The sequence below is a fragment of the Syngnathoides biaculeatus genome, chromosome 17 (genome assembly GCF_019802595.1).
Source record: "Syngnathoides biaculeatus isolate LvHL_M chromosome 17, ASM1980259v1, whole genome shotgun sequence".
NCBI lineage: Eukaryota > Metazoa > Chordata > Actinopteri > Syngnathiformes > Syngnathidae > Syngnathoides > Syngnathoides biaculeatus.
In genome coordinates this window covers 17,172,351-17,184,350 of record NC_084656.1, presented here as the reverse complement: position 1 = coordinate 17,184,350, position 12,000 = coordinate 17,172,351, and the positions used below count along the sequence as shown (strand labels likewise).

At 43.6% G+C, this 12,000-nt stretch overlaps 1 protein-coding gene across 9 annotated transcripts in view; it reads left to right on the top strand.

Moving 5' to 3' along the window:
* Positions 1–12,000, top strand: part of nsmfa (NMDA receptor synaptonuclear signaling and neuronal migration factor a) — a 54,909-nt gene that overhangs the window by 26,495 nt on the left and 16,414 nt on the right. For all 9 annotated transcript variants that reach the window (XM_061800490.1, XM_061800489.1, XM_061800491.1 and 6 more), the window contains 4 exons: positions 2,768–2,829; positions 3,075–3,962; positions 5,343–5,409; positions 8,654–8,722. In XM_061800490.1, the coding sequence (XP_061656474.1) occupies positions 2,768–2,829; positions 3,075–3,962; positions 5,343–5,409; positions 8,654–8,722 (1,086 nt within the window). The remainder of the gene's footprint in view (positions 1–2,767; positions 2,830–3,074; positions 3,963–5,342; positions 5,410–8,653; positions 8,723–12,000) is intronic.

Here is a 12,000-nt window from a genome sequence, read left to right as displayed (position 1 = left end):
AAGCGTTTGAACTCGTTGGGTCTTGTCTCGAAAATGTGTATTTGACTGAGTTCACTGGCTGTTCATCTTTTAAGGGTGTTTCATTTAATCATGGAAAGCAGCTTTGTTCACTCACTTTGTCCCTCGGGGAACGCAGAGGAGCCCGAGAGAGTGACGGCGGAGACAGCCAGAAGATTAGAAGACTCAAAATGCATTAAATCCGGATTTCTAATGTTTGGAGAGTGAGGGAAAGAATGAGAGCGTCAGGTATTCGGGCGTTTTTATAGCTGAGAGCACATCAGGTTGGAGTCCATGAGGACAGTAAAAACCGAATCCATTTTAGATAATGCCTTTAACACCAGTTTAGGAGAAAGAAGCATCTGGACTTGCCGCAGATTCATTAGTCAGCCAGCCAGTAGCTACTTGCTGAGGCCAGTTCTCTCTTTTTAGCTCGGCTCAGGACAAGGCAAATCCCCTAAAATGTCAGGACACAAGACCAGCAGAGAATAGAGATCCTTTTTCTTTGGGGGGGCGATCACCAGTTCCTCATTCCCTCGACCCAGCCGGTCAAACCAGACAGATGCTTATACCGGGTTTTGGGTCTGTTTAGCAGGAGTTTTTCCTTGTCTTGGTGGCCTAGTGTTTGCTCACCCCGGTTTCCGTCGGTCTCTTAATAAGTACGGGGTGTGGTTCAGGATTTGCTCCATCTCTGAAGAGCCCTGAGCCAACTTGTCGTGATATGACGCTGTATACGTAAAATTGGCTCGATAAAGGTTCCGAAATGGTGTACTTGGTCAATTAATGTGACTGCCGTCATGATTGGCTCATAAAACGCCAACAAAAGTCTGCACTTAAGTCGAAATCCTCATCAAAATTTCGGAATGCTCCTTGGCCCAGACTGCTTCATTTTATGGAAATTGTTTCTCTAGTTTTTGCCATCAAAGAACAATCGGGGGGGGGGGGGGGGGATTACCTCGTGAGAGTTGCTCGCGGTATTAATTAATATTAATAGAGCCGGAGTCATATCCACTTTTCTCATTTCCTCTTTTCCTTCCCCGACACAATAAACGGACTGTTGCGCCTGTAATTATTGCAGTTGTACGTTTCCCGTTGGTGAGCTGTGTACTCGTCTGTTCTTCTGTTTGGTTTTATGATTTTGCTTAGCAGTTTGATCAGTGAAAATGCAAAACGTGTCTCATATGGCTAAGCCCAATGCACAATTATTGAGACATTTTCAAAAATGACAACAAAGCACCGCTTCTTCCACTGAGCAGAAGAGTTCAGTTAAGCATTTTTCTGTTTCCAATTGTAGAGCTCCCAAAATATCTGACCTCTACCCTTCCGCTTTTTAGCACCTGATTGCTACAGTCTGTTGATTGGCCACCAGAGACCTTCCTTGTGAGGATGTACAGTGAAGAAAATAAGTATTTAAACACCCTGCTATATTGCAAGTTCTCCCAGCGAGAACTCATAGAGGGGTCTGAAATTTTCATCGTAGGTGCATGTCCACTGTGAGAGAGAGATCATCTAAAAAGAAAAATCCAGAAATCACAATGTATGATTTTTTTTTTAAATTTATTTAATTTGTGTGATACAGCTGCAAATAACTATTTGAACACCTGAGAAAAACCAATGTTAACACCCCCAAAGCATGATGCTTCCACCCCCATGCTTCACAGTAGGGATGGTGTTCTTGGGATGGAAGTCATCATTCATCTTCCAAACACGGTGTCTTTGGACAGGTCTTAGGTCTTGGCCATGTTACAAGTTTGAGTCTTACTGATTGTATGGGGTGGACAGGTGTCTTTATGCAGCTATCTGAGTCAGGATAATACATGGAGTGGAGGTGGACTTTTAAAGGTGGACTAACAGGTCTTTTAGGGTCAGAATTCTAGCTGATAGACAGGTGTTCAAATACTTATTTGCAACTGTATCACACAAACAAATCGTTTTCAAAAAAAAAATCATACATTGGGATTTCTGGATTTTTCTTTTTAGATGATCTCTCTCACAGTGGACATGCACGCACCTATGATGAAAATTTCAGACCCCTCCATGATTTCTAAGTGGGAGAACTTGCGCTGTAGCAGGGTGTTCAAATACTTATTCTCTTCACTGTAAGAGTGGAGTGGGAAGACAACATAAACACGACGACGGCGTGGGGGGTAATTTTTCTCGCATCTTGGCGGATGATGCGTAGACGTATCTTTGTTTTTGTGAAATTCACTGGGGACCCGGTATGATGTCAGTGTGGCAGACTCGGCCCGGGCCACCCTGCAAACTGTTGACAAACGGCCTTTGCACATGTTGTGTCCTGATCTGTAACTGGGGAGTCAGTATTGTCGCTCAGGGAACGTGGTGGGTTGGGGGGGGGGGGCTGAGGATCGACTCTGCCCGTCTTCTCCAATTTCAATCAAACGCGCGCGCGCGCGTGTGTGTGAGAGTGTTTGGGAGGACGTGGAAAGCGGAAAACCAAAATATTTCCGCCTTAATGCTTTGAAACGTTGTCTACCTGCAACCATTCACCCTGTGTCCTCCTCTGCCCCCCCCCCCCCCCCCGCTTTCTCACTCTCTCTGAGGCTGCCTGAAATGCACAGATAAAACCGCTGCATCTTAATCTGTGGGTGGCGTAAGCCTACAAAGGAGACAGTTAAGTTTGTATTTGGGACTCGCTTGCCCTTCTCTCTTTTTCTACCCTTTCGCTTGGCGTGTTTCTCAGCCCGTCCCTCCCAGCGTAGCCATAAATTGATGGCTTTATGTGTATGTATGTGTGTGTGTGTGTCCACAGAGCAGCGCGAGCATTTGGAGAGTACCTGTCCCACACACACCCCGACAGCCGGAACGGATCAGGTCAGCGCTTTTGCCGTCCTGACGTTCCCTCGTTTCGTTCTCCTCGTCCTTCCACTCCCCCCTCCATTATGCCGTCCGTAGAAATCCGAGGCTCTCCTGGGCTTGACGTCCGCGGAAGTGCTTTTGCTTCGTCATCCTCGACACGCTTCCAGCACCTCGGCATACCTGATCTCGAATGTCGATGTCGGTTCTTTAGTGATCGTCTTATCTCCCCCCCCCCCCTTTTTTTTTTTTTTAAACTTTAGCTCTTCTCCTGTGTGAAACCTCGGTGGGGCCCGACCCAGAGTCGCCAACCGGGACCACCGGCCCCGACGGCAACCACCTTCATCTGTGCTCAGACCACACCAAAGACTCCAAAGATAGCCCAGAGGACGTTGTGGTGAAGACTTGTTTGGCTTTACACCACCAACCACCTCCTCCGTCCATCACCGTTTCCAGTAAGCCGGTCCGGTTGTCCCTGGAACGGAGCTTCTCAGTGGAGGAGGACCAGCAGAAGGGCGTCGAGTGCACTCTGCAGCCTGCTCGTGTTTATACAATCACCACCCAGCACGGTATGCTGATGAGTGGCGGCCGGGGCAGCAAGGAGAGCCTAGAACTGGATGTCTTCAAGGAGAAGTCTGGGAGTGGAGGAGTGGGACCCAAGGGCGGCAGTGTCGGTGCTCACACTACCTTGATCCAGCCCTCCACTTCCCCTTCGTCCTCCACGTCGTCCCCGACCCAGTACCACCAGACCGGGAGCGGCCGCGGCACCGGCACTCACCATCACCACGGCAACCACCACCACCACCACGCGGGACCCTCGAGCAGCGGAGGAGCCTGCGGGCCCAGCGGACAATCCGCGAACGTCTCGGGCTCGCACTCCCACCACGCGGCGCACCACCACTCCCACCACCACCATCACCTGGCTCAGCCCCCCTTGCAGACCTCCGTCAGCGCCCACAACATCCGCGGCTGGGGAGACGGCGGAAAAGGGGACGCAGAGTGCGGCGGGCTGGCCTGCGAGTCCTGCGGTGCCGTCCCCTCTCGGAGCCAGGGGTCCCTGGACCTAGAAAGCGCTTCCCGAGAGCCAGGCAAGCAGCGCCGAGGCCTAGAGAGGATGTGGAGTGTGGACCGAATGACTGGGCTGGTGAGAGGTGAGGGGCCAGGGGACACACGGAAGAGGAGAGGCATGAAAATGCAAATGATTGCCCGACGGGGGCAGAACTACATCAGAACCCGTCACGGGCTGTGTGTGCTTCGGACTGGAGAAGAAATCGCTTCTAAAACCTTTCCTCACACATTGAATACAGTAAACATCTGCAGTCCACTTGGCCTTGACGTGAATAGGCGAAAAACCACAAATCACCCCCCCCCACCTACACTAAAGACATAAAATTGTCTATATAAATACCATAAACCATAACATGTTCATTTGATTCAAAATCGTTTTACTTCACCCTTAAAAGTTTCTGGATTTTCAGTACAGATGAACAAATGCACCAGAAGTGCGGAACCTGGACTAAATTTAGCTTCTCCACAAGATATGAGCAAATTGCAGAGTATCGAATCCAAAATTTCCGGGGGTGTTTGGGGGTATAAAAAAGTAAAACAAGAAATTATTTCTTTCACATTATGAATTCAACTAAATTGAATAGCGACCGACCTCTAATAAAAAATTCACTCTAATAGAAAAACATTGGCGTTGGCCTCACAGTTCTGAGGACCCGGGTTCAATCCCAGGCCTCCCTGTGTGGCGTTAGCATGTTCTCCCCGTGCCTGCGTCGGTTTTCTCCCGGGTACTCTGGTTTCCTCCCACACCCCAAAAAATCATGGATTAATTGTAGACTGAATTGCCCGTAGGTGTGATTGTGAGTGCGGCTGTTTGTCTCTATGTGTCCCGCGATTGGTCGGCAACCAGTTCAGTGTGTACCCCGCCTCCTGCCCGTTGACAGCTGGGATAGGCTCCAGCAATCCCCTTGTGAGGATAAGCGGCTTGGAAAATGGATGGATGGATAGAAAAACATGAAAATTAGCGACACCTCTCAAAATATGAAGTGACGCCGATTAACGGGTGTCATGGTCGAGCGTACGGCAAAGAGAGGCTAAAAAATTGCGGGTCAACGCTGAATCCAGCAATTGCTGCAGATAACAACTTATTCAAAATAGAGGTTAATAATAATGCTAGTCTAGTCTTCAATATGTATTTCTTCACCGGTCTGATGAACACCGAGGGTTTGCTGTTGGCTGTAATCCAGTGGCCTGTATATTTCTGACTTTTTGTCTCCTCGTATCTCTATTTTCTTTCTTTTTATTATTATTATTATTATTTTTTTGCTGTTCTCTCTTCCTGTGTGTCTCCTCTCTCCCCATTTGTGGAGTGCCGGACTGTGACGTGCTGGTGGTGCCGCTATTGTGCTTTTTTTTTTTTTTTTCACATTCTAAACATACTGCCACGCTTACAACAATTTCTGGTTATTTTTTTGGGAGCGAGTATTTAGTTCACTTTTTTTCTTTTTCCCCTCTCTGATTTGCAGATGATGCCAACTGGTTCCCCAAGGAAAATATGTTCACCTTTCAAACGGCTACCACCACCATGCAAGCGTGAGTGTTGAACGCGAACATCGCCATGCGTACTTGTGGCTTGTGTACCAGCCTGATGTAAATGTTATGATCCTAACTACAACCTTACATTACCAGCATGTCGTTTTTATAGGCTTTTAGATGAATGTCCCGCTCTGCTTGCCAGTGACTTTAATTTTAGCAAGCAATAACACCAGAACACGGCCCCTTAAAGCTTGGCCGAGGAATGCCATCCATCACAGCGGATGTGTCGTTTGAAATTATATTATGATTATACTGCACAATAAGTTTTATAATAATATTAACTACTGTAGGAGAGTTTTATTTACGGGGTTTGATTTGATCGTTTGACACGATTTATGGTTACGTTTTTCATACCGTTGTATACTATTTGGATGCACAAGGCCAGCACATGGTCTTATTATTTACCGTAATTCCCGGCCTACAGAGCGCACCTGGTTACAAGCCTCACCGAGTACATTTGTAAAGGAAATACCATTTGGTACAAACATATGCCGCAGCCGTGTAAAAGCCGCAAGTGCCCACATTGAAACACGAGATATTTACAAAGAGACTGTACACAGAAAGAGTTTAACCCTAGCGCGGCGCTAACACTAGTGCTAACGCTAGCGGCACGCTAAAACTAGGGTTAGCATATGGAAATACGATGTTAAGAGTGCACAGGATATTGTATGTGTGCTGTGTAGCAAGCTTCCATAGACACTATGTACAGCAACAGCTTTGTGATTGTTTATTTTGTTAGCCGCACTAACGCTGGCGCCGCACTAACGCTAGCACCACCTTAACGCTAACAGAGCTGGTTAAAATAAAACTTACCGGTAAATATCACTGAGACGCACCAGTAACACAGCAGCAACACGCTAGCACAGCACTGACGCTAGCGCAGCGCTAACAGGGCCGGTAAAAGTCACTTCCTCGGCACATATATTCCACCGGTCTCATTCTTACCTTTTCCGCTCGAGTGCCCCCTTCCAGCCATTGGGAAAAAAAAAATGCACAAGTTAGCCTCATCACCGCATAAACCGCAGGGTTGAAAGCGTGTGAAAAAAGTTTTGGCTTGTAGGCCGGAAATTACGGCAATTATTAAAAAAGTGACAGTAATTCTTGTTTCTACATTCGCTTTCCTTTTCTTTCTTTATACAGTTGACTTAATGCAATTTTTTTTTCTTCTTTCTCTTCTTGCGTCCAAATTAAAACTGGGACAAACAACGCAGGATATCGTGAGTATCTTCTCTCCCTTTTGTCGCTTCTTGACTGCTGTTTCTTCTTAGCCATCTAACCTTCATCCTTGGCCGGCGCTCTCGACTTACAGCTACCAAACTGACCATAGATGGAAATACGATGTGTTAAGAGTGCACAGGATACTACTGTATGTGTGCTGTGTAGCAAGGTTCCATATACAGTATGTACAGAAACAGATTTGTGATTGTTTTCTTGTTTTTTTTTTTTTTGAGATAAAACAAAAAATACAGGTGCATTTAAAATAATAATAATAATATGATGACAAAAGTTAAATCCTATCTCACAATTTAGGATTTTGTTGGATTAAAATTTCTTACATGTTTGTTTACTAAAGTGAATGGAATGAGTGTGCATGATATTCAATTTTTTTTAGATTCACCTTTTCACATATTCAATACAGTTGACTAAATAAGCCTACAATAATCAATATCTTGTACTTAAAAATGTGACAAGAAACAGTACTAATTGAACATTATTGCTTTGAGCGTAACCAAGACTCAACATTTCATCCTGCTCGACTATCCTGCGGTCACTCGCTCAACTAAGCCCAACTAACGCAACCGCTGCTCTCATAACACAAGTTAGGGAATGTTAAAAATTGATTTTGCCAATTGGGGTTAATTCATTTAGTGATTGCCAACAGCAATCAGCTCTAAAGACAGCAAGGTACCAAGAGGTATTTGTCAGCCATTGAATATGATCTGACAGTAGAAACTCAAATATTGAACACAATTTCTTTCAGGATGCTGCTTGACCTCATATACTCAAAGAAAATTATTTATTTGCCACATGTAAATAATGAAAACAAATAATTCATCCCAGCATAAAATTGTCACCACTTTGAAACTTATTATTTATTTATTTAACTGTGATGGAGGTGAAATATGGGGATTATAGTAATGGGATGTCAAACTCATTTTTCTCGCGGGCCACACTGTAGTTCTGGTTTCCCTCAGAGGGCCGTTATGACTGTGAAACAAAAATGTTAAATCGTCTCGTCATAGTTACATCATCAATTCACGAACCGGTTTTGGAGTCGGAAATCAGGGGGAGTGTTTTTTTGCAACTATTCACGTTTGTTAATACAAAAATGCTTGTAATATCTCAACGTTATCAACTATGATACATGGCAATTTGAAATTTTGGTACTGATTTTTAAAAAACCATGGGAATTGACACTGTAGATTTGACTTTGCGGGACACATAAAATCACGCGGCGGGCCGGATCTGGCCCCGGGCCTTGAGTTTGACACCTGTGAATTATAGTAATACATAAAGAGTCGCACTCTCTAACTTTAATATGTAACAATGTGAGACCGCCACTATGTATCTTTGTAACATTTTTCTTCCCATAATACCTCTGGTTGAAGCTGCTCTGTCTTTTGGATTAATCATGGTTTGAATGCCAAGAAATCCATTAAAAAGTCAAAACAGATTAATTCCATGATGCTCGGTGAACTGAATGCAACAAAAGAGCCATATTTCTCTGAAATGTGTGCTGTGTTTACATTGAGAGATTTTAGCGAGAGACACTTAAAAAGACTTCTTCTATACAGTGTTTCCCAACCTTAATCGAGACTGAAATTATTTTAATTTGAAAGGGGGAATAAAAAAAATCACTGCACACCGCTAAAAAAAAAAATGTCACAAAAAGTGTATAAATAATTGACTTACGTCATCTCATGGAAGCACATTGTTGTTTATTTGTAGTATCAAAATGATTTTCGGACCGATTAGTCGAAATCGGATGATTTTCTGCTGCAAGCTGGTTGGGAATCACTGCAAGCGGAGCGATGGATGTATAAAAAAAAAAAATAAATAAATAATAATAATAAAAAATGAAGTCGGACGCACAAGACACAAGCACCTCCTCCCCTGCTAAAGTTAAGCCTGCAGCTAAAAAGGCCGCCATTAACCTCCATCGGCGCCCCCCAACCCTACGCTTGTGCTTTGCCGGCTTCTCCCGCTCTCATCCCTTAAACACTCTGCCACGTCCTGCCAGGGCTTTCCGGGGATTTGGCCCGAGAAAAAGGAGAGAGAGAGAGCAGGATTCGGCAGAAGTCAACCAGAGGTACGAAGCGTCCCGGCGGGCTTTGCTCGCTCGTCTGCCGGCTCAAACACTCAATGCCGAGTCGAATGCGACGAAGGCAAATAGAGGAAGTGGGCGGAACTTTGAGCAAGGTGTCACACTGGTAGCATTTTTATGTATGAAAAAATAAGACAATGACCACTTAGCTATGTAACATACAAAGAAAATGATCTCCTCTGTTATTTTTTTAATCTCAATTTCTCTTACAATGTTAATATACAGTCACCGTGATTCATCGCACTCGTAAATCTGCAGTCGAGCACGAAAAATCATGCACGTAAAATTTATGAGTGGAGATACTGTACATAGATGTTGAAAAACGGCACTTATTTTGTGTAGTCTTGACCCATATTTACTCTAAGCTGAGCTGCGCCACTGCGCAATTGCGCACTTGTCGCACACTCTCAGCGCACGTAAAACCCATCCAGCGCAGTGAACCACAGCCTGACGTCTTTTTTTTTTTTTTTTTTTTTAAACACTGAAGCGCACTGTCTCTGCTCAGCCTACTTCTACTTCCTAGTTAACCTGACACCGCCCCCCCCCTCCTCTCTTAAAGGGGTACACTCATAATTACAAACAGAAAACACACACCCGCAACTTTATATCTGCGGGCATGACTGGTGGACCACACCTGTAACTTTATATCTTGCTGCATGACTGGTGGACCACACCCGTAACTTTATATCTGCGGGCATGACTGACCACACCCCTACATTTTTCAAATGTGACTGACTGCAGTAGTTTTGTTTTTTGGATTTTATCTGAGATTATGCTCCTAAATATTTCCGACCCGCTCATTTAAACATTTTATGATGGTATAGTGTAATAATTACCACCCCCCCCCCAAAAAAATCCCCAAATTGGACAGTATTGCAGAATTTCATTGTAACAAAAAAAAAATCAATTCTTCTGTATTCTAATCCATCTTCCTATATTGTTATGTTTTCAGTGTCTCGTCCGCTTTTTTCCCCCCGTCACTCCCTTTTCAAACTTTATTTCGCCGACCGTTATTTACAATAAAAATCCCCGCCTCAATGGATACAACAGGCCCGCAGCTTTTCTAAAAAAAAAAAACCTTCAAAGTTTTCACTCTCCACACGAGTTAGGGCGACGAGGACAAAGTGACACGTCGGTTAACTCCAGAAACACTTTGGCGAGAGGTGACATCGGCGCCGGCGTCCTTAAGATCGTCCCACTCGGGCGCAGATGCCGTGTCGCACACTCGGGCACATGGGACGCTTGACACCGAACGAGCGCTTGTCGATTGCTCCGCCGTGTCGCTATCATCCATCTGCAGCGCGGACCGGCGTTGCGCGTTCTTTAATTAAAGTGAGTGGTCGAAAGAAAGTTTTGGAAACGCTGCAAACTCCGCTGATGCTTGACGTCATTTCTTTCAATATTTATTACCTTGGCTGAAGGGGATCATTTTTATTTATTTATTTATTTATTTATTTTTGTCAATCTGCAGGATTATGCGCATGGTGTTGAATTTAGGTTATATATAGTTGCTAAATTGTGTTGTAATGTTTTAATTGGCAATGCTAAAGATGTAAAACAAAATGTCCTTTTTGTACATTTTTTGTTTTTTTTTATTGGCACTTGTATGCATGTTAATTAGTGGCTTCCTGGATGGGTGTAACTTTGTCCAAAGGCAAATCCATTCAATTTGGGATACATCCAAACAAATTGGCAGTTCGTTACTTTCCTTAACGCGTGGACGCGTGGGAGCGAGAATTGTGGTCGACTTTTAGGGGACGGAAAACTTATCTGGCTCAATATATTGGACATTTTGTAACCTTCATATTGTTAGTTTTTACGCATTTCCGGCAGTCATAGTAGTCACTAAATAACAGGAACGATTGGCGACTACTTGTTCTTTTAAGTGAGAAAATGTACAAATTCACAAAAATCCAAGGATAATTTCCCCCGCTGTATATAAGAAAAGACACATTTAGGAGAGTTGTTGATATATATTAATATATTTACATAAATGAAGGAATTCACTCAAAATAAAGAAACTTGCATGCGTCTGCGCAAGGAAAATAGGATACGGTAAATTCGCAGATATGTAAAACATGCACCCTCAAAATTCTGGAAAACCCTTCTGCATATATTTTACAATGCACGATTTTATCTTTGAAGTGAAGCACTTCATTTGACCACGTAATAGTTTATTTACCTGCTCTTTTGTTTGAAATTTACAACCGTACATTTATTTAGTAAAAGGGAAAACACAGTTGTGCTCATGTTTGATTACACGGGAAGAATTTGTAAAATGCGTACAATTCTTTAAAAAAAAAAAAAACATGGAGGCTCAGGCAAAAACACATTTTATTTTATTTTAACGAGGTTTGAATTAAACCATCGAGCATTTAGTAAAAGCATTGTCATTAAAGAAAAACATAACCAGAAAGAAATGAATGATGGGTGTTTTTCAGTTCGATAATAATCTCAAATTCTAAAAGGGTATGTAAACGTACCAGCACAACTATACATATATGTACATATATGCAGTCATATGTTCCTATGTAATATTGGAATGAAAATGAAAATCTCTTAACCTCAAGGTGGCGGTGGCATATTGGAATGAATAGCCTCTAGATGGTGCCATAGATTCATTTTCACCTATACCCCTGTATAATGAGCACTAGTGCCTTTTAATCTCGATTTTTTTTTTCTTTTTTTTTGAGGGGGACGCATTGTACACGAGAAATTGTGGTACATCTGTCATACAAGGAGACACCTGCTCTGTCTCTTAACCTCAAGGTGGTGGTGGCGGCATATTGGAATCAATAGCCTCTAGATGGTGCCATAGATTTATAAAATGTGAGGGTTTTTTTTTTTTTTCATTTTCACCTATACCCATGTATAATGAGCACTACTGACTTTTAATCACGTTCTTTTTGGGGGGGGGGTAACATTATATACGAGAATTGTGGTACATCTGTCATACAGGGAGACACCTGCTGTGTGTATTTGTGTGTGCGTATATACAGTCATACTGACAAAACATAATGAGGCCACTTTTAGCCGAGGTTCTAAACAACAAAGACGGTTTGATAGCAGTCTGCAGGCGCTTTGTCGTGCTGTTCTCGCAGCGTGCTTTTATATCACCTTCCCCCGTTTGTCTTTGATGAGCCTCGTCACGTATAACGTTGCGATGATTTAATTATTATTTTTTTGCATATTGTCTTGAACGTCAGCCTCTATTTTTATCTCACTTAAGATGGCGCTGTCGGTTGCGGTTCGTCTCGCCGTGT